Below are 22518 nucleotides of genomic sequence, written 5' to 3' on the forward strand. Positions count from 1 at the left end.
AGGAAACTTCTTATTTTGATTCCCAACAAAAGCAGCACCACTATGGGACATGGGATATATATTGTTTTTTTTTTATCAGCAAAGATAAAACTATATATATATTAGAAAAGTACCAGAGGTACTAAATACAGAGTTAGACACCATAAATATGGTTCCTCAATCAGGCAACATAAGTCTGATTAGGAACCAAAATATGGGAAGAAAATACATGTGATATGAACCCAAAAAACATAAGTCTTTTGGCTATATTGTACTGTAGAAATAATTATCAGCATTTTAAAAGTTATCATCATTATCATAATTCCATACATTATGAATCTTATCCTCGATAAAAATCACTAGGACTTGATGACAACGGCTATGTACGTCTCAAAAGATGTCATTTTCTTTAATAAAGGGACAGGGGGCGAGAAAATTGATCCATTATAACAGTAAGGAGTTCATCTGGCACTGATTGCTATAGAGAATTATGGACAGTAATTACTTGAAACGTCAAAAAGACCAGCTCATGAGCCCAAAAAAAACATGAACATGGCAGTCATTTGTAAGTTTGACATTCTAGCATCCAGGCATCAAAGTTCCAAAAGCATGTTAACATCATTGACATAAAGCCAAAAGATAACACAGCAAACATTGGCAAAATTGGCGGGGAGCTTTGGAAGACAGGAGTAAAACAGAAAATCTGGACACCACTAGAAAGGAAAGTTTGGACCACGCCCTCTCCCATTGTAGCCATAACCCCTTCCCCAATTATTTGAGCCCCTGAAATTAGCACCCCGTCCAGCACCATAACCACCATTAGTAAAATTAGGCCTCTGCTGGAAATTGCCAAATGTCTGAAAAGGAAACAGACAAACAATACATCAATATTACATTGTAGTTTAAGGATAATTTCATATTCTTAATGTGTTTGCTGACCTCAGTATCCTGTTTCATTCTCTCAGAGAAACGATTTTGTCCATTCCTTGATCCATGAGTCAAAGAGTTGCAAGAAATTGTATCAAAAAAGTCATCTTTCTTGTATGCAGTCTGCAAGGAAAGGCAAGAATATAAGATTCATTCTAGTTCAAACAAAATTTTCTTTACTGTGCCAAAAACTACATGCTCCACAACTTGTGTTTACTCTTTCCCTTTCAAAAAGGAAGCAAATTCTTATCAAATGGAAACATTATGAGTCCTACCTTAGGGTTTGGTATCACCCCATGACATTCTCTGTCACCCAAACTGAGAGAAGCATTATTCGCCACTCCCTCTATTTTTGTAGTTGTCTTTCCAAGAGAACCCCATACTTCATCTTTTTTGAACTTTTCATTCATGGCCTCAAAATCAAACTCCTCAGTGTATTGTGGAGCTGTGTATGGAGGCTGCAAAAATCAACAACACACCAATACTATCATATTTACATGTATATAAATATATATATATATATATATATATATATATATATATATATATAACTATACCAAAAAGGGAGCCAATGCATGACACTTAGTGGGGTTTGTAGAGGACAGGTATATGCAGTTTTACCCCCTGTGAGCTCCAGTTCAGAAGGCAGCAATCTTATGGCTGTGACAAGGCTTGCCCTTAGTATATAATTAATTATATTAAATTTAAATATTTGTCCCTGTAATAATAATTATTATATTTAAATATACTAGTTATCTGCCATAGTTTGCTAACATGTGATCTGGTAATCACATGCTTCTAGTTGGGAAAACAGCCCCTCTATTCACAACTCACAAGTTACGAGGCTATGTACATTTGACCCTCCTCAGACTCCACAATGGTGGGAGCCTCATGCATAAAGCCACCCTTTTTAGGTTAGGTAATCAAATTTATCCAAATTGGTAAAATAACATCAACTTTCAAATGGTACAGTGAAAAATAACAAAGTAGGTCAAAAAATGGTAAAATGAACAGTAGTCAATACCAAAGTTTGTTGATTTGTTGTCTTGATTAGTAATTGGCACATGCAAAACCCCAACAGACTAAGATGCATGCAAATGAAACCCACAAAAATTTGACTTAAATACCTATTTTTATGCCTAATTTGGAAGAAAAAGTGCAGTTTCCAGATACGACTCTGAAAACAATAGATATATTCTTCTATATATTCTAGGAAACAATCTTCACAAATCAATCAGACTACTTAAAATTTAACACTACTTGAGAAAAGTGCAACTTGTAATATTAAGCAAATTACATGTTAACTTACAACCAGAGAAGTGAGTGAACAACATCATAGTTTTGTAAAGTTTTACAAGCACGACCCAATAGGCAACGCGATGTTTTATTTGTCAATTTGGTTATGAGCAAGACATGAAATTTCAACAATCTCTTTACGAAATTTCCATTTTATTTCCCATCCCTTATAAAAGCAGAATTGCAGGTTTGAGGTAAGAATTTCCTTATCTATTACATTTTCCATCCACATCCCTTAAGATCTGCAATTCAATCCAGATTCCAAACAACATTATAATTACAAATGAACAGAAAAGCAAGGTTGAGCCATTCCTGATAAAATTTAAATTATTCCTTATGCTCCAGTTGGTAATAAGAAACACATTTTGTACGACAACGTGCATGCAATTGTGATTTTAAAAACAGACCAACAATAAGCCATACAAAAATATCCTGCACCACCCCCATAAAGAGCATATAAGCAAATTTTCTAACCTTTTGCACTGAAGTTGGTAGTGGAAGCAATGGTGCCTGAGATGCTGGAGAAGGAATTAATGCAGAGGAACCAGAGGATGTTAGAGTCAGAGAACCCATGTCCTTCTGAGTAGGGTTTAAATGTGATAAAGACAATAACTGTTCTCTAGGATAGGCAAATTGATCCGGGGTTAACAAAGAAGTTGCTGTTGGCAAGGAACCTGAAGTAGAATCTACATATGAAGGAGCAGAACGATGGACAGAATGTTGAGGATGAATTGGCCTTGGGTCAGGACAAATGTTTCCAGATATTTGAGCTTGAATAGAATTTATGTCTTGGAGTGTTGAAGAAAACTGAGGCATGTTTGATCCATCAAAAGTCATGGATGGAGAATATGACACAGGTGTCTTAGTAGACAAAAGGGATGGAATATCAAGAGAATCAGAATTTTTTAAAGAGGTAAGAGAAGGTGAATGAGTCTGATTTACAAGAGAAGTCATGGCAGAAGATACAGGTAGACCATACTCTGATAAACCTGTCCATCCCCCGTTTATAGGTACCTGAGTTTCTGCATTTTGCATCTGATTCTGCACAACTAAGGATGCTGCCAGTGATGTGGGGTGAAGAGAACTAGACTGTAGCAGAGAATGATAACTACTGCTAGATATCCCACTGGGACCTTGCCAATACATTGCTGCAGAAAAAGATGGATGACTAGCAACTTGAGTAGCATCAGATAAATTTGAAGGTCCCAGCTGAGTTACAGACTGATGAGAAGGCAACCCAGAAGGAAAGGCTTTACTGGATATTGCAGGGCTATCTTGCCTTTGAATTGATTCTGTCAAACTTCTGCCACCAACTGAGGCCACTGGAGAACTTAGCAACCCAGCCACTGGAGAACTTGGCAGCTCACCCACTGGAGAACTTCGCAACCCAGAATATTCTGACTGAGAAAGAAAAGAGATAAATGATTTAAAAGAAATAGTACAGTCATTGATAAGTAGATGAGTTCAAAATACAATTTATTTTTGTGCTGTCCTTAAACACAGGTACCTGAATAACAGCTGGATCACTAAAAACCTGCTCTTCTGATTTGGAAGATGGGGTGGGTGATTTGATCTGCAAATTCTGAAATGGTGAAATTCATAAGAACATGCACAGCTTAGAAAAGTATATCTGGCATGGATAAAGGACAAGTTCTTGTGACCAAATGGTAGTTTCATTGCTATTGATACGGATTCATGTTACATTAGGTAGAGACAGAATAAGTCAGTAGCTTAAGATTACTATTTTCTGGAGTGCATTCCATTTGTCTACTCTTGGTTGTTCTAGACTTTCAGATTACATTTGTTCATTCTGAAGTTCTCAAAACATCACTACATTTAGAACTTAATATTCATCTGTTGTGGTAGAAATTATATGTCAAGCAAAAACTTCACATAGAGACACTGCACTCCATATAGAACTTAATCATCATCCACTGGTAGAATTTATTTGTTCTAGCAAAACTCGAAAGAGAGATTTGATCAATCAAACTTCATTTTAATTTCTCCGACAAGCTTTTAAATAGCCATAAAGTCATCAACCACCCCCTCTCACAACTAATGGAGAACAAGGATGCCAAATAAGCCATTAATTTGAAATCAGGCAGGTATACACTTAATGAGAACAAATGAGAGGAAAAGAAAAAACAATCTTGTTGGTGAGGGTTTTATTATATGGCACATCAGTCATCACTGACCAAAACACGATCAACCTAAAGAGGAAAATTTGTTGAAAAGAAAGATCACAATTCTCACAAGCCCCCAAAATCTATCAACTACACCAAAACCTATGAGTTTGATCAATATTGCAATTGAAACCAATGCACATCAACAGAAATGTCTTCTATTATGAGAAAGATTATGTTTAATGAAAACTTGCTGATGAATAAATGATAAGGAAAGACATTAAAACCCCAATAGCAGATCATTCATAAATTATACTGATATACTAGAACCCTGAATCCTGAAAACAAGATATATAACAGTTATACAACAACACCAACCAAGCCGTATTCAACTAGGTGGGGTGAGATACTTCATAGCAATAATCAGAAACATACCAAATCACAGCAATATTTCACATACCATATATCAGTTAAATAACAAAACTATAATTACCTTAATATCATTTCCTCGGAAAAGAATGTATTCATAAACCTTATCACTTGAAGGAACTTGTGGACCATCTTTTTTTCTCCCCTCTGTTCCATAGGATCTAACTGCAATCTCATAGTGCAAGGATTTCCATGTTAGAAAGAAACTTTCACATTAAACAATTACAACGTTCAGGAGAATGGGACTAAGACTCAGATTGCCACATAATAAACTCATCTTAGGGTTACAAACTAATTAGCCAATATCAATTTTAATTCCACGCATAAATAATGTGTAAGCATATATATTTCAAACAACAAATTACTCCACGCAGACAAGGATACTCATACCATAGCTTACCTACATAAATGAATTTTAAATCAATACATACTATCAAATATCAATAGCTCATAACTCTGCTGTTTATTTCATTTGAAAAAAAAAATGCTGCAATATGTACAAATACCCAATTGCCCATAAGGCAGCGATACATGCATCTTTTAGCAAATATAGTTGTTTTTTTCATGAGTCATGACTAGGACAAAAATTAATCATCATCAGTGGAATGAGTGAATTGGAAGAGGCCATGTTTAAGAATAGTTTATCAGAAAAAGAAACCATGTTTTCCATAACGTAAAGAAATCAACATAGGTCCCTCCCTGTCCTTCTAACTCAACCTCACAAAACCAACTTGTAAGGTGAGGACAGCTCACTCTTTATAAGCTCTATTTAAGCCATATCTCTAGTTGATGTGGGACTAAACACCATCCATGAGGCTGCAGTTAAGGCAGTCCTCAAAGAGGCCACAACAAAAATGGGCTAAGGGTGACTGCAATTAAGGCAACTTTCCAACATTTACAAAACGAATAGAGGTGGAAATGCTGCATGTGTACCCTACAAAAGAAGGTGTAGAGTGCAGACAATAAATTGATGGATATCAGCAGTCTAAAATGTCATAGGATTCAGACAAAGGCCAAATTGTCAAAAGGAAGAACGATATGAGTTAGCATGATTGTGCTGTACATTTCTGCCCTAGGAACTAGGACAATGACAGTGTCTCACGGTTCAAAATTATATATCAAAAAAGAAGGAAAAATCATGTCATCATCAACCTATTAATTCTGCAATCTCCATCCATCATCAGCATTTTAGGCATAAAGCCGGTACTAATAACCTAACCAAAATTTATTATATGTATTTCCAAATAGTATCACCAAGGTTTTTAAATACGGTCCACGACCGCAGTTTTGGCTGCAATACTAAGGTTTTTGGAGTGTTGCGACCACAATTGTAGTCACATCAGCCACATTTGTTCACAATTTCTCGAGGCCACAATTTAAAACCTTGTATCACCATTCACCTGCAGCACGCTCCGTTTCTGGAGTCTGGAGCAGCAGATTGTGCATTATCTTGGGTTCTAATTCCATTATCAACCCAAACATACTCAATGACTGAATGGCATTCCTCTTGGCTAAAACTTTCAGCTCAAAAAAGTAAATCCATTGATATCTTCTGAGACATTTCATTTCAAACAAGCAGAATAGCCACCACGACCGCTCCAACCATATATTTATCCTTTTTCCAATCCAAATATCATCCTACCTCTAAGCTAAACCTAACATTCCATCATGAAACAGACGTTAAACTTGCTCTAATTATCAAACCATCAATGAAAACATTTTTCATCCTATTCCTATCAATTCCAGAGTCAGAAAACGAAGCTCTAAACCATCCAAATTAATCAAACAATGAACCGCGGTACCGTCGAAAATCGCAAAATGGAAACATACGGTGGGTTCCGTTACACATTTACGTAAACGGCGAACAAACGTACCGTTCTTCAAGCCGATGGTGGAATCTTGAATGTTAAGGAAATAGAGAACGCCTTCGTAGCGAATCTCGCACTTGGAAATCAAGCTTATGAAGCAACCAATGAAAGATTCCGCGGAACTGGACGAAGGACCGTTCGCGCCGGATTCGGTCGCCATAAGGTGTGGAAGCGATGGTACGGAAATCGAAGCGGAAGCAGGTGGAGGGAAAATGAAATAGAAAATAACGGTGGAGGGAAAATGAAGGGAGAATTGGGAGGTGTTACGATTCGAACATTAGGGTTTATCTTTCCCTCGCTCGCTCGCTCGCTCGATCGATCGGAGGCTTAAACTTAAATGGTTGTCCCTCGCGCGGGTGTTGCGTTTGTGAAAAGTTGAGCTATGTTTATGGGTCGCAAACACGAAGAAGAACTCCTTGCTAGGCGATAAAAAGCGGGCTTTCCTTCCCGCGGTGTACCTCCAAATAAAAGTTTACTAAATATACAATTAACAGGATGTACGTCTTTTCCCCAAAAATATATTTTTGGGAAGCAACAATGAGTTTTAAATACGATTAATTTTATGATCAATTGAAAAGATTAGGTTTCACCAGAAAGTTAAAAGTCCTTTTATAATGGTTGAACAAAAAAAATTATTATGTATGCGTGTATTGATTTATTTTTTTAAAAAAAAACTAAGAATGTGCATGCTATGATTTCAATATAGATTTTTCTAATAAATGGTCAATTGTAATAAAATGGTTTAATTAACATATCGTTATATTTTAACTTTAAATGGACGAAAAGAGATGAGATTGAAGTGAAATAGTATATAATATATAATAGAATACAATTCTTGTTTAATTATTTGAATATGTTATGATGCATTTGTTTGGTGTGGGCTCTTTTTTATGTGAAAATAAAATCCAAAATAAATTTGTATTTCATTTGTTTAAGTGAGGAAGGGACAAATTAGAGTATTGAGATATATTCCAGTTTGAATAGATAAGTACAATATTTGAGAGATGGGAGGAAGGAGCACCACTTTTACAATTTCACAAGGTAATCATTGTGAAATTGCATTTGCTATTTTGTTAATAAATAGATTAGGCCAAAATATTGTTTAGCAAATTTGGGACATCTTGTTCTTCAAATTGAACAATTGGATTGTTAATTTATTGTTGTGATGGTAGATATTATGCTGACATTGCATACAAATTTTATAGCTCTTTCATCTTTATTTTTATACATTCTTGCTTTAGTTGTTTAATTGGTCGTTGAGCACAACTTGTATAGTTTTTAAAACTCTCCTGTACACCTTTTTTCATCATAAATGGGGTTTGATTGTGTGATTTGTACCCATAGTTTTTACCTATAACATTGAAGGGTTCTATGTTAAAATCTTGAGGTCTCTTAACTTATGTGTGCTATTCAAATTTTTCCATATTAGAATGTTTTTCACAATTTCTTGTAAGTGTGAGAGCTTCGTTGCTCATTGCCTTTGTGTTTTCCTTTCATTAGAATGACATCATAACTCTTTGACTTTGGATATGTTTAACTTGAATGTTGGAGGCAAATACAAATAGGATGGTCTAGTTGAATGACATTGATTATTACTTATGGAAAGGGTGAAACTAAGGGTTTGCTATTTGTAAAAGATATGTGTATTCATGTGTTTGCTACTCATCAACTAAATTTCAAGCTTGATAAAAAAAAATGGGATCTTAAACATAAAAAAAAATATGTGGTTTTATTTGATAAATGTTTATAGTCATTTCAAACATGTGCAAAAACATAATGGGCGCAGATTGACTCATTATATGCCTATAAGTTAATGAATAATAAATTGTATTTATTGTTTTCTTGACTAAAGTCAAAATATAAGAAAAGAACTTTTGTTTTAGATCACTTGAACGAATCCCAATGGTTGATTGATTAATTGTAAAGGTGAACATCAAGCTTGATTATGAATTTTTTAAACTATGGTGATTGGTTACAAACAGGCATGGCAATAGGCCCGACTCCCTAAGTCCTTCCTGTCCCCATCGAGGTCTAAAAATTAGACTCATCCTCGGCCCCACTTGGGGGTTAGGTTTCCCCGCGCCTTGATCCTATCTTCTTCTATTTTATTCATAGAAATAGATAAAATAGGACAATTTTTTTTGGTAATTAGGCTAAATCTATTACAGTATGCTAAATTTAAATTTCAAGTAAAAATTGCATGATCTCATTTATTTTTGGATAGTTTGAAGAAATAGTGATTATGACACATTATTTACCAAGATTGAAATTCAAAGTGCATAGCAACGGATTAAGTAAAAATTATTTGCTTTCATTTATTTTTTGAGCTCAACATGAATTAAGTAAAAATTGTACTCAATTATAAGGAAAACAATAATTTTATGCATAAAACAAACATTAATCCATTAAAATTATAAGGTTATAATAGTAATTTAAAATATTTATTATACCATAATAGCAGTGACCGTGGGGACAGGGACCAGCATACCTGACCCCATCCTTCAACTCGACTTTCTCAATTGGAAAAAATCTAACCCCGATTAACTCGATTTTTCACCGTCAAAGTTGAGGTGAGTTCGAGTCAACCCTCGTGGGGATGGGTCCACTTGCCATGCCTAATTACAAATTAAGCCCCTCATGGTGTTGATTATTCACAAATGGCAAAGAGTGATGCTCTTAATGAAAAGATGAAAAAGGAAACATTGTTTTTGTTTTTTTGTTTTTGTTTCAATTTGAGGTGTTTGTCCCTCTAAATAGGAAAAAGTTAAAGAATAAAAAGGAAGTAGATGTGTTAGAGAGAAAAAACAAAAATAGGTCTAAGTCCAAGAATATGAAGTGTCATAATCATAAAATAAGAAACAATAAAAAAAATTATTTTCTTTTGAAAAAAGGATAACAGTGACAAACAAAAAGAGAAGGATTAGGATGATGATCGTCATGTTATTAGTGCCGTTGGTAATGCTTTTGCCATTTTGTGTGATTACAATCCAATTAATCTTGTATTAGATAAGAGTATGTAGATAATAGACAATGGTGATACATCTCATGTTACACCAAAGAAGGAGTTGTTCATATATTTAATTACATAGGAAAACACATGAAAGAGGTTGAAAACTTGAAATGGGTTACTTAAAAACTTTTCATAAATCTTTTTTAAACATGTATTAAAATTAGACAATTGTCTCATATAAAAAAGAAAACTTGATTTACAAAATCTAAGTTAAAATGAAGGTTATGTGATAGATCTAATTTCCTAGCAGAAAGAAATAAAGAACACATGCAAAAAATATATTGGGATGTTTTGCACCTGGAGAATACATTAAATCATTAGCAAGCCACTGTGAGTTCCACTATAAACACAAGTTTACAAGAATACAAGAATCTTAGTTAGATTGTTACAAGAGTCTTTTGGAGTTGCCTCTCCATGAAATTGAACCAAGTATTTATTCATTAACCAATACTCTTTAAACTTTTAGGGTTCTCAAAAGTTTAGCGTAAAACAGGTAACTCTAAGCTATTATCTTAGGAGTTCAAATAAGATTTATAAGATAACCTAAATGCTCAAAGTACAATGCTATAAAGAAAGATTGAGAAAATAAATGAAGCTCAGTAAAATTTAGAATATGTTGTTTTCTTCTTTAATAGTGCTGCGACTTTTAGTTTTTTGTTAACTTATTAGGCTTTTATAGCAAAGTTCAAAAGTATACATTGAGGACTTTATTTGTTTTCTAAAAATGAATGTTGGGTGACACTAAAATTATATATTAAATAAATGCATTGCCTAATTTGACTTGTATCAGTTCCTAAGATACACTTTTATTATTTTTTTTTTTTGGAGTTTTGCCATGCAACGAGTATAACTTTTTATATTTGTGCTTCAAGTTAAAGCTTTTAATATGAGTCGTGACCTATGAGCTAACCGGACTCACCAAGATTTGAGCTGGATTTGATTGCTAAAAATATAGGATTTAAAATTAAACTCTTAAAAAAATCATGTAATGCATTTTTAAGTTAGTGCTATAATTTTTTTTTTGTATATTTTGTTTATTATGGCAACATAAATTAAAGTCATTATAGATTAATTATTTCATTCAATCCTTCTATTACAATTAGAAAATAATAGGAAATGATAAATGATCTCCGTAGTGGAGATTTTTTTTTTCGATATTAAATTATTGAATACAATCATTTAGTATAAAAAAAATAAAACTAAAAGTTATTACCAAACATATAATGCTCAATGTTATTACTCCCTACTTATCATTATAATCGTGATCTTAAATTATTTTATATAGAAAAATAAATAAATAAATAACAATTTTACAAAACTAACTTTATTATCATTAATTTATTATTTTAAAAAATTAAATTTATTATTGTTAATTCATTTTTTTATTTTTTAATTCATATCATTAATATTATAGGGAATATAAATAAAAAATTAATTAATGTTATATTAAAATGACAAATATTTTAAAATGATTTTTTCTTATTATATGATATTTATTATAGGACAGAGGGAGTAACATGTTTTTATAACAATTTTTTTATAAAATTTAATTATTTATTAATTTCCTAATTAATTGTATTTGTAAACTACTCCTTAGTAAATTATTGTAAACTTGTCATTTCACAAGAGTAGGTGAAGAAAAGTGGTCCATTCTGTAGACGAGTTGGTTTGGTTCATTCATGTTAATCCACCCTATCTGTATTTAGTTGGTTTGGTTTGTTCAGTTGTTCTTATCCCTCGTGAAAATCGTGCAATTTTTCATTTTATATTTTTAGGTGTATTATACTTTTTCTCGCTGCACTTTTTTTTTTTCTGGTTAATACACCTTATCTGTTCCTATTCAATCAGAGCATATTAATTACAAATAGGGTAGATTAACTTGATTTTACATTTCATTATAATTATCGTAATTATCATGTAAAGAAAAATATTATTTTAAAATAATAATTACATTAGATTTTTAAAGTAATAATTTTTTTTCACATATATCATTTATAATATTAATAATGAATTATAAAATTTATAAATATATTAGTAATAAAATAAAGGTTAATTTTATAAAATATTATTTTTTATCTATTTATTATTATTTTTAAATGTATATAAAATAATTTGGGATTATAATTATTTTGAAACTGGGAGGGTATAATATATAAAAAAATTAATTCCACGTGCCGGGAATGAGTACTAGTGTATTGAATTTGGCGGTAAAAAAATACAAAATCACGATGAAATCAGTGATAATGACTACTCCAAACGTGGTTTTACGAGTGAGGGACCCACCTGTAGTTTGTATTCACCGAAGCCGACAACACTCTTCAGATCACTCTCATTCTCTGACACCGGGAAGCTCAAAACGACGCCGTGTGTGTTGCTGTTGCAGGCTTCTTCTCTCTCTCTTCTTCTTCTTCTTCTTCTTCTCACACATTGTTCCTTTCCTTCCATCAATCAAAGGTGGAGCAGCTGAAGACGCTGGTGGGGAGGGAGCTGACAATGGGCTCTCACCATGGCCACTCGAAGGAGTTTCTGGACCTCATCAAGTCCATCGGCGAGGCCCGATCCAAGGCCGAGGAGGACCGCATCGTCCTCCGTGAGATCGAAACCCTAAAACGCCTCCTCAACGACGCCGACACACCAAAACGCAAGATCAAGGAGTACATCATCCGCCTCCTCTACGTCGAGATGCTCGGCCACGACGCGTCGTTCGGCTACATCCACGCCGTGAAGATGACTCACCACGACGCCCTCCTCCTCAAACGCACCGGCTACCTCGCCGTCACGCTCTTCCTCAGCGACGACCACGACCTCATCATCCTCATCGTCAACACAATCCAGAAGGATCTTGCCTCCGATAACTACCTCGTCGTTTGCGCCGCGCTTAACGCCGTTTGTAGACTCATCAACGAGGAGACCATCCCCGCCGTGCTGCCACGTGTTGTGGATCTGCTTAACCACTCCAAGGACGCCGTTAGGAAGAAGGCCGTTATGTCGCTGCACCGGTTTTACCTGAAATCTCCGTCCTCCGTTTCGCATTTGCTTTCCAATTTCCGTAAGCGGTTGTGCGATAATGATCCCGGAGTAATGGGCGCTTCTCTGTGCCCGCTTTTTAATCTCGTTTCCGATGATGTTCACTCTTATAAGGACCTTGTCGTTAGCTTTGTTAATATTCTTAAGCAAGTTGCAGAGCATAGGTTGCCGAAGACTTATGATTATCACCAAATGCCTGCACCTTTCATTCAGGTTCTATTAAAATTCAACATTAATGGTCCTGTTTGGATAAATTTCTTCGTGAACACTCTAGTATAAGAAAATAAGAAGCTAAAATGAATTGAGGAAGTTAGATTTAAGTGCATTTGCTTAGATAAATTTCTACATAAACACTTTAGAAGAAATGTATTGAACTTCTCGCCTAAACTAAAATTATGTACCTCAACTTTTGGAGAAGTTATATATAAGTGCTTATGGAGAAGTTAATCCAAATAGGGCCGTTTTGTTTTTGCATGTTATTCGTTCCTTTTGCTTACATTTTGCTACTCGTGAAGATTAAGTTGCTGAAAATACTTGCATTACTGGGAAGTGGGGACAAGCAGGCTAGTGGACACATGTACACTGTGCTTGAGGATATAATTAGGAGGAGTGATTCAATGACGAACATAGGGAATGCTGTTCTCTATCAGTGCATATGCTGTGTGGCTTCTATATATCCCAATCCTAAGTTGTTAGAGGCTGCTGCGGATGTAATTGCGAAATTTTTGAAGGTTTGGTTAAATACTGAAATGTGTTTTGAGTTTACATGATACGTGACATTGTTAGTGGATTTGGTTATTTTGCTCACATGCATGTTGTTAATTGTTATGTGGGCAGAGTGACAGTCATAATCTGAAGTACATGGGCATTGATGCCCTTGGTCGGTTGATAAAGTTAAGTCCACATATTGCAGAACAACACCAACTGGCCGTCATTGACTGCTTGGAGGTGAGGAATGTTGCTCATAAAGATCAATCTGTTGTGAATTTTGATAAAGTTGAGATGATTTAGCTTTGGTGTAGATCACACCATTCGATGTTTGTTTCACTTCATGTTTCCATTTTTAGTCTGCAAGTTCAAACCATATGATGTTTAGTGTTTCTGAAATTTTGTTATTTTCATGCTGGTACCCTAGACCATTGACCATGAATGGCATGTTGTAGGAATTGCTTGTGAAGAGTAGCCGACAAATTATAGCAAAAGGATAAAATTATGCTTGTCAGTGTGTAAGAAAAATTAATTAAACCATAACACTATTGTGACTCTCACACCAGTTGTTATAGATACAGTGACATGCATATAGACTTTTAAAGTATGGTTTCACAATTCAATTTTAATTAAGTTTCTTCTTTGAACAAATCTAAATATCTTCTTCCATCAGATTAAAGCGGTTGGTGATTTTGTAAGTTCAATGCTGGTTTAAGTAATGGTATATCAATTATCGCGTTCAAATCTGTTAAATGGGTCCACCCAGAGTTTACAAAGCTGTCACTATCCATGATTGTCTAAGGGGGACATCTAGATTTTTTGGTTCATTTATGTATGAAACCAATCAGATTTTGTTTTGTTAGTTTACTAAACTAGCAATTAGAACTGATTTTTGAGAACCAGATAATTATTATAATTGGTCCCTGGAATGGGATATATTCATGATCTATTCAATTTTGTATGCTTAATATTTTTTTTGGCAAGAAATGGGGCATAATGTTGTCCATATAATTGTGAATACTCCCATATTATGTTTATCACATAAAATCACAATGCCCCCTGTTGTTTACGAAGTTCTGCATAGTTTCTTATGATCATGCTCAATTTTGGAATTCTGATTAAAATTTGGTGTATGTGATGCAGGACCCAGATGATAGTCTGAAACGAAAAACTTTCGAACTGTTATACAAAATGACCAAGTCCTCCAATGTGGAAGTGATTGTTGACAGAATGATTGATTACATGATTAGCATAAGTGATGACCATTATAAAACTTATATAGCATCTCGATGTGTGGAACTTGCTGAGCAATTTGCACCAAGTAATCATTGGTTTATACAGGTAATTGAAATAGTTGCCTCAATATTATTGATTTTACATTTTTTTGATGCATACATTCATTGATAACTAATAATATCTGGTATTATGGTTATGCAGACCATGAATAAAGTTTTTGAGCATGCTGGAGATCTTGTTAATATTAAGGTGGCACATAATTTGATGCGGTTGATTGCTGAAGGATTTGGAGAGGACGATGATGCTGCAGATAGTCAGTTGAGATCATCTGCTGTATGTTATTTTGATCATTACACTGGTTTGTTTGATATGTCCACCATGATGAAACTGAACATATGCATAAATATGTTACTGAATGGATGCTGTTTCATGTAGGCCGAGTCATATTTGCGCATTATTGGAGAGCCAAAGCTTCCATCAGTGTTTCTTCAAGTACTTTATATCCCACTTATGCTTTGGATTTTACCTTCTCGTTTTACTCTGAAGAAATTAAATGTGTTTGTTAGAATAACTTTAACTCTTTAAGTACTGATTGCAATTTGCAGGTCATCTGTTGGGTTCTGGGGGAATACGGAACAGCAGATGGAAAGTATTCTGCTTCTTATATCAGTGGGAAGTTATGTGACATTGCAGAGGCATATTCCAATGATGAAAATGTTAAGGTATTTATTAGAAGCCAACACTTCCCTAATAAGGAAAGGGGAAAAGGTTAAAACACATAATTTAGGGAGACTTTGGTTGCTTTTAATATTGACACAGTAATGTGGTATTGATTTGAGATTAGGCATAATAAATCTACTTATGTTTGAAGCTTGATGTAACTTTTCTTTCTATTTAGAAAATGCATCCCTGCGTTATTAAGAAATTAGTCAAATCACGTTACAGTTGCTAGGATTTTTCTCTTTGCTTTGCTCTACTTCTTCTACCCTATAGATCCTCTCTCTCTCTATACACACACACACACACACACACACACACATATATATATATATATTTATTCCAACTAATTCAGTCTCGTCAACAGTTTTGTTAAATAGTGGCTATAGCGTTATTGCATTGTGGAATCCCTTGAATCTGCAATTGCAATTCCATTCCGGTGTGCCTTCCACAAAAATGGCTATGTGGTTTGCCACATTTATCGTGGGCGTCTCAGTTTTGAGAAATTGATGTGGGACTGCATTTGACTTTTTTTCCACTCAGTCCCAGTGTCTCCACTCTCCCTACTCACATAAAACCTGTTAAACTTCTCCCATACGCAGACCTCTGTTCACAGCTTTATGTAAGGATCAAGGAAGGACTCTTCTACTCCTCCATCAGTGTTTATTCACCCTCTGCATCCTCCTGTCATCTCTTGCTAGTCTTTGGCCTATTGAACTTTTGAGTTAATATTATGCCAATTTTTATGCATTATTTTATTTGCATACCCTTAATTTTTGGTACATATACAATTGAAATATATCCTATATTTCAAGTTTTCAACAGCTATGTGACTTTTGCTATATGATATAGTGGATTTTTGGCTTTCCGCCATTTTAATTACATATATATGCTAGGTGTTTTGTTTTTATGTTTCTAGCATTAGTTTATATGTTGATGATGGTATGTTTTCTGGGTAAACATTGTTACATCATTCAACTATTTTTTATCATTAGTTCTATTGTATCCATCCTATGTATTGCTCTAATTTCAATATGTTTGCTTTCACAATTTCAAATTAGAACTAATTTTTTGCTTTTGTGAAGGCTTATGCAATTTCAGCACTGTTGAAAATTTATGCATTTGAAGTAGCAGCTGGGAGGAAAGTGGATATCCTATCTGAGGTATATGCTGAAAGACTTTAGGTCAAAAATCTTTTCTACCTCATGGGCTTTCTGTGATAGTAATGAATGATTGAATTTTGAGGGCTATATAAAGACTATCCCTTGTAATGTATGCTATGTTAGCCCATCTTTCTCATCATACAAAAGAGTCCTACCTCAATAAAATAGTCTTCTAGAAGTCCTTCTTAGGCATTTTCCAATTGCATGAATGATGTTGTTTCATATCTATTTTGACCCATAAAATTTTATTTTCTATGGTTTGTAATTTTTTTGGTTGATAATCTAACATAAAAAAGTTTGATCATGAGGAATATGAGCATTAAATCTTAAAAATTTATTTTTTCTATAAATTCCCTTTAAACATTTCTTTCTTGAGTTATATATTTTTATGAATTCCAAGCACATTTTCCAATGCTAAAAGCAGCCAGTGACAATGAGATTCTCTGGCTCAACTGTTGACTATCTGATTAAAAATGTTAGAATATCTCAGACTATCTTGAAAATATTTAGAATATCTTGGCATATCTTCTGAATTATTTGTAATATGTTGAGTGTATTATGAAATCAATGAACCATCTAATTAAGGAAGCAATCTAAGGAGTTGTTTCCTGATTTATTTATATTTCCTGGTTTGTTTCCATATTTAATTAGAGTTAGTACTTATTGTATTAGTGTGATCAGGCTTTTAGTTGTAATGATACACTAGTACTTGACCAAATTATATAAAAAGGATCATTTAGTCAGCATCTTATATCACCATTTCAATCTAATAATTTTCACTATTGTAAATGATAGATTAGTTTCAAATGCCATTTTGCATATGGGTAGGATGTTCTAAAAAAAATGAAATTCCTGTCATAGTTTACTAGTTTATGCTAAATATGATTCATGTCTTTATTGGTATGAATAGTAACTCTTTCTTGTCTACTTGCAGTGCCAATCGTTGATTGAAGAATCATTGGCATCACACTCTACAGATTTGCAGCAACGTGCTTATGAATTGCAAGCTCTTATAGGTTTGGATGTACAAGCTGTTGAAACAATAATGCCACGAGATGCAAGTTGTGAAGACATTGAGGTTATTGCTAATATAAAATCTTCTCTCCTAGTATTATGATATTTTATCTGTGTTCATCTATAATGATTTACACACTTTTATGGCGTTTAATGCATGAAACAAAAACAATCAAGGAATGCCTTTTTCATGAATGAAATTTCACTTATTTGGGTGTTTAGTGCATGAAACAAAAAGTAGTCAAGGAAAGCCTTCTAAATGAACCAAATTTCAGCATCCATTAGTGTAGTGTTTCTTGATAAGATTTTCATGCTTTTTTCTACAAGTCATGTTTTTCAGTAACTGCAACAACAATTTATGGCTATTCTATGATTGATAGGTGGCTTCCTCTATGTGACTTGAAAAATGCCTAGTTTATTCTTAATTCATTAATTAAATACCATCCATCTGCAAACATCATAAGAAAAATCAACCAATCTGCTAAAATATAACTTTCTACAGTTCAAGACTTAGTTTTTGGAACAGTGTCTGAATTGCTCATTTTCTTAATGTCTTGATCATTTTCACTGTGCTCTTATATATTTCTGTCTCAATTATATGTCTATAGAACAGATCCTAATTTACATATATAGATAGAATCTTTAACGCCTGATCTGAAATTTAAGTTATTCAATGGTTGCAATCCAAGCCTTTGATTTTATCAGTTGTTACTTATAGAAAACGTAGTTGTTTTTTTTGTCAAATCCAACTATTGAAGCCTTCAATTTCAGGAAACAGCTTCACAATAACATTATACTTTTTCCTTCCGTGAAGTATTAGAGGAATTTGTCTGTTTTTTAGTCTCCTAAATCCTAATATGATGTGATTTTCATTTTATTTCTTTTTCAAGGGGAAGGATGATATTGTTGGTTAGATTTGGTTTATGTTTGCATAATTACTGATAGGAAATTGAAATGCTACTTAATAATCCAAAATATAATTTTTGAGGGACTGGATGCATTAGGGTTGTTGGGATTAAAATATATTGTTATGCAAATTTCTCGTAGCTGCTTTATCATTGCTTTGCTTAGTGTGATTTGTCTTGTTTACAAACACAAATGCAATTTTGATTTCTTTTTAACAAAAATTGAGTTTTGAGCTTCTGTTCTTCCCAGATATTTATTCTGGTTTCTTTATGATCGTTGGTTAATCTCTCAATTACTTTGTGCCAAAACGAAAATTTGCAACCATTTTTTGATATATATGCACTGCATAGCAATTTTGTTTTCTAGTTTACAAATTCATTTCACTAAATGATAGCAAGTGTTGTGCTTGGGAATAATCCATGTTACATATTATTTTTCTGCTGCAAGAGTATTGACACGTTGAATCTATTATGCAGGTTGATAAGAATCTTTCTTTCCTCAATGGGTATGTTCAGCAGTCTTTAGAAAGGGGTGCTAAATCCTATATTCCTGAGGATGTGCGCACTGGAATGGGGAATATGAACAATTTCAGAAGCCAAGATCATCATGAAACTTTGCAGCATGGTCTAAGATTTGAGGCATATGAAGTTCCGAAGGCTCCAATGCAACCAAAAGTTACTCCAGTTTCATTTGCATCCTCAGCAGACATTGTTCCAGTACCCGAGGTTTTGTCTTCCAGGGAGACCCACCATATCTCATCAGTGGGATCAACATCTGAGGCTGGATCATCAGAGCTTAAGCTACGGCTTGATGGTGTTCAGAAGAAATGGGGTAAACCAATGTATTCGTCTTCAACATCATCTGCCTCTGTCTCGTATTCTACTTCCCAAAAACCAACGAATGGGGCAACTCAGGTGGATGGTGCTACAACTGTCAATTCAAAAGTGCGTGATAGTTATGATTCAAGAAAGACACAGGTTGAGATTACTCCAGAAAAGCAAAAGCTTGCTGCTTCTTTGTTTGGTGGTTCAACTAAACCTGAGAAAAGATCATCTACAAGTCATAAGGTTTCAAAATCTAGTGCTAGTGCTGCAGACGGATCTCAGGGATCAAAGGCTGCGGTTGTACCCAATGACGTAGCTGTGGAAAAAACAATTCATCAACCACCTCCTCCTGATTTGCTTGACTTGGGTGAGCCAACTGTCACTACAGCTCCTCCTTATGTGGACCCATTCAAGGAATTGGAAGGACTTCTTGACCCAAGCACTAAGTCTGCAACAAATCATAATGTAGCTGCTGCTACAAATGCCCCTGATATTATGTCACTCTATGCCGAGACTACTGCCAGTGGTGGTTATTCTATACCCGTGAGTGGGGGGTATGATGTAAATCTTTTATCTGAATTGTCAAATGCAGCAGCAAAAGCTACTAGTGGAGAAACAATTGTGACGTCTTTGCCACAATCTATTATGGGTCGAAATGCTAAAGATTCTTTGGAGAAGGATGCTTTAGTGAGGCAGATGGGTGTGAATCCCTCGAGTCAGAATCCTAACTTGTTCAGTGACTTGCTTGGCTAATCTTTTTTCTAAGCCAATTCTAGATCATGATGCTTGAAGATAGATTGCCTAGCGACTTTGCTGCTTTATCGAGTTGCCTGAAATAGTTTAATGTCTGATATACACGCTGAATTGAATAATACAAGTTATTGTCAGGCATGGATAAATGCAGCCTCCTAGAATGGGGTGATTCAATGTCCTGGAATGATGGCAGAACCAGGTTAAAGCTTGAACTCATTGCAGAATAGCTTTTGTAGCTATAATAGAATGGACGAGTTTCCTCGCATCAACTCGGTCATATTGTTATTTACACGTAGGAAGTTCCTGGCCATCTTTGTTGTACCAAAGCTGTATTTTTTTGTTTGTTTTAAACATTTATGTGCAGTTTTCCATGTCCATAAGATGTTTTTTCAACAATGAGAAGTTTGACACTGCGGTTAACAATCAGTTTGATGATGTGAATGGCATTTGCTTTTCTAATAATTTTAGAGTGATAACGAGGATATGTTTATCACTTCATCTGTTCCTTTATGGAAATACCATTGTGTTCATGATTGGCCCAGTTGTGTTTCCTTTGTTCGTTCGCTCTCGTCATGTTTAGACTTTTGAGTATTGTTTACTTATAGTTATCCATGCTCACATCATTCAGTTGATTTTAATTCAGTTTCAGTTTTATATGGTTGCCACGTCTTTAAAAGTTAATTGTGATAACTAAAGTTTAATGGTATGACAGAATAGGATTTAATGATGATGTAACATGTATTGAATTTAGTAAATATACATGAGCATGCATTATTATGTAGGTACTGAATTATCAATTGAGTTTAAAAGGTGATAATAGAGTTTTATCCACCCCCCAAAAAAAAAAGTTTTACGTGAATCAAATTAAACTCTTAATTAGTGAATAAAAAAAAGCTCTTCATTTAACATGAGCATGCATTATGTAGCTACTAAATTAATCAATTTTCTAATAATAGTATTAGGAATTTATGCACTCGGAAGCGAAAAGGCCAATTAAATAGAATGCATATGTAAGTTTGGCTTTTAGATTCTGAATCAAAGTTGTGGATTTAAGAATTGTTTAGATGAAGAAGGTAAAATGATTTGAGTTTAATAAATATACATGGTTATTGTAAATAATTTATATTCTTAATCAATTAAAACTTAATTTTAGTATATTTTTTGGATAATTATTGTTAAGGTTAACAAATTTATTATATATGACTGTTTGTGATTGAATAACATGTGAATAAATTTTTCATTGTCAATGTATATTTTGTTTTCTTTTCTCTCCTTTTTTATAAACTAAAATTAACTAGTGTACTTAATTTTTATAGAAGTTTTCTTATTTAATTTTTAAAAAAATTGAAGTGTATAATTTAATTTAATTTATTTTTTCTTCTCAAAATTTTATTGGTAACTTTATCCGTACATGATCTAAAAGTATTAGGCATTTTGGAACTAAAAAACATAAGTAACCATATAAAACAATGCGACGGTAGATGTCATTAACGTGCAAATTCCACATTTTAGAGTGCATTTGGAACTCTTTAATAATGAAATTCAAATGAATTTTACCATTGAGCCTTTTTTCTTCTTCACGTTAGCGGAGAAAGCAGTTGAGTAGGGCAGAAGAAACACAAAAATAGTTTGGCGTTGGATCAATCCTCGATGATATAGTTTTTGTTTAGTGAAAATTAAACTAATAATATGAATATTAATAATTATATTAATAATACAATATCTCATACTAATATATACTCCGTTAATATTAAAAATTGAGAATTTCTATTAGCATTTAATACAACGTATTAATAAGTTTAATATATTGCCTTTACCAATAGTTTGATTTGTTAAACAAAGAGATATTAATGAAAATAATTCTAACACTTTTTATTTTTGCCTTTTGCCTATTAGTGAATGGCAATTTTTTTTTTTTAGTGATAAGGTAGGGAGAAGATCAAATCTTCACCCAACTCTTTAAATTAAATACTTCAATGGATGTAAAATAAATTAGAAATTTTGATAACACAGCTATGAGACATAGGTTGGGAAGTGGCCGAACATTTTTCTCTTCATTCTTTAAGGAAAGCATAATCACATGATTCGCACTGGATTGTGACTCCTCAAGGAAGACAAGAAGCATGTCTTGTCTGCTGCATAAGATGTTACAGAGACTTTGAAAATCTCTTAACCTTATATATAGCATTGATCACATGCATGGATTTAGAACACGGGGCAAAAAGTGGTGATTTAGTCCTTGATGTATAACCCTGTCTAGCACGCTTCATATGCTTGCTGATCAATACAAAGTTAATCATCCTCTCGTGCACATTTCCACGCTTTTTACGAAGTTCAAATACTCTCACAAATTAAGCAATCTTAACAAAGGACTCACTATGCATAGGACCATCTATTCTCATGGCTCCAACAACAATTTCTGAGGTTTAAAATGTAGCCAAAAGCAAAGAACTTTTTTATCATGCCAAACAATATTAATATTGCTTGGGTATATTGCATTTGTAAACCTATTACTTATGTGGCACTAATAGGTTGCCT

General features: G+C 33.9%; 2 protein-coding genes across 2 annotated transcripts; one reads left to right on the forward strand and one right to left on the reverse strand.

The window, feature by feature from the left end:
* Positions 1-426: 426 nt before the first annotated feature.
* On the reverse strand, positions 427-7069 carry LOC102669894 (decapping 5-like protein). Its single transcript, XM_006573434.4, has 7 exons — positions 6629-7069; positions 4819-4919; positions 3710-3784; positions 2677-3603; positions 1182-1364; positions 919-1029; positions 427-836 (listed from the first exon to the last, which is right to left on the reverse strand). Exons 1-7 carry the CDS (start codon positions 6780-6782, stop codon positions 693-695), a joined length of 1695 nt encoding a protein of 564 aa, XP_006573497.1. The 5' UTR covers positions 6783-7069; the 3' UTR covers positions 427-692.
* A 4903-nt stretch (positions 7070-11972) lies between these two features.
* LOC100819573 (AP-4 complex subunit epsilon) lies at positions 11973-20442 on the forward strand (the record flags this gene model as incomplete). Its single annotated transcript, XM_006573435.4, has 10 exons — positions 11973-12872; positions 13175-13390; positions 13497-13607; positions 14511-14708; positions 14805-14936; positions 15039-15095; positions 15209-15325; positions 16406-16483; positions 17418-17561; positions 18880-20442. Coding segments are annotated over 10 exons (3054 nt in total), but the record flags the coding sequence as incomplete, so codon positions are not given.
* Between the last annotated feature and the right edge of the window lie 2076 nt (positions 20443-22518).

Source organism: Glycine max, chromosome 1 (genome assembly GCF_000004515.6).
Source record: "Glycine max cultivar Williams 82 chromosome 1, Glycine_max_v4.0, whole genome shotgun sequence".
Taxonomy (NCBI): Eukaryota; Viridiplantae; Streptophyta; class Magnoliopsida; order Fabales; family Fabaceae; genus Glycine; species Glycine max.

What these genes read in the sequence shown, in the direction of transcription:
- LOC102669894 (XM_006573434.4), bottom strand. Translation starts at nt 6,782, where the DNA reads ATGGCGACCGAATCCGGCGCGAACGGTCCTTCGTCCAGTTCCGCGGAA. An exon ending in CACCATCGGCTTGAAGAACG is followed by an intron (nt 4,920 to 6,628) that starts GTACGTTTGTTC and finishes ATGAGATTGCAG; the next exon opens with TTAGATCCTATGGAACAGAG. An exon ending in GAATGAAACAGGATACTGAG is followed by an intron (nt 837 to 918) that starts GTCAGCAAACAC and finishes TTTCCTTTTCAG; the next exon opens with ACATTTGGCAATTTCCAGCA.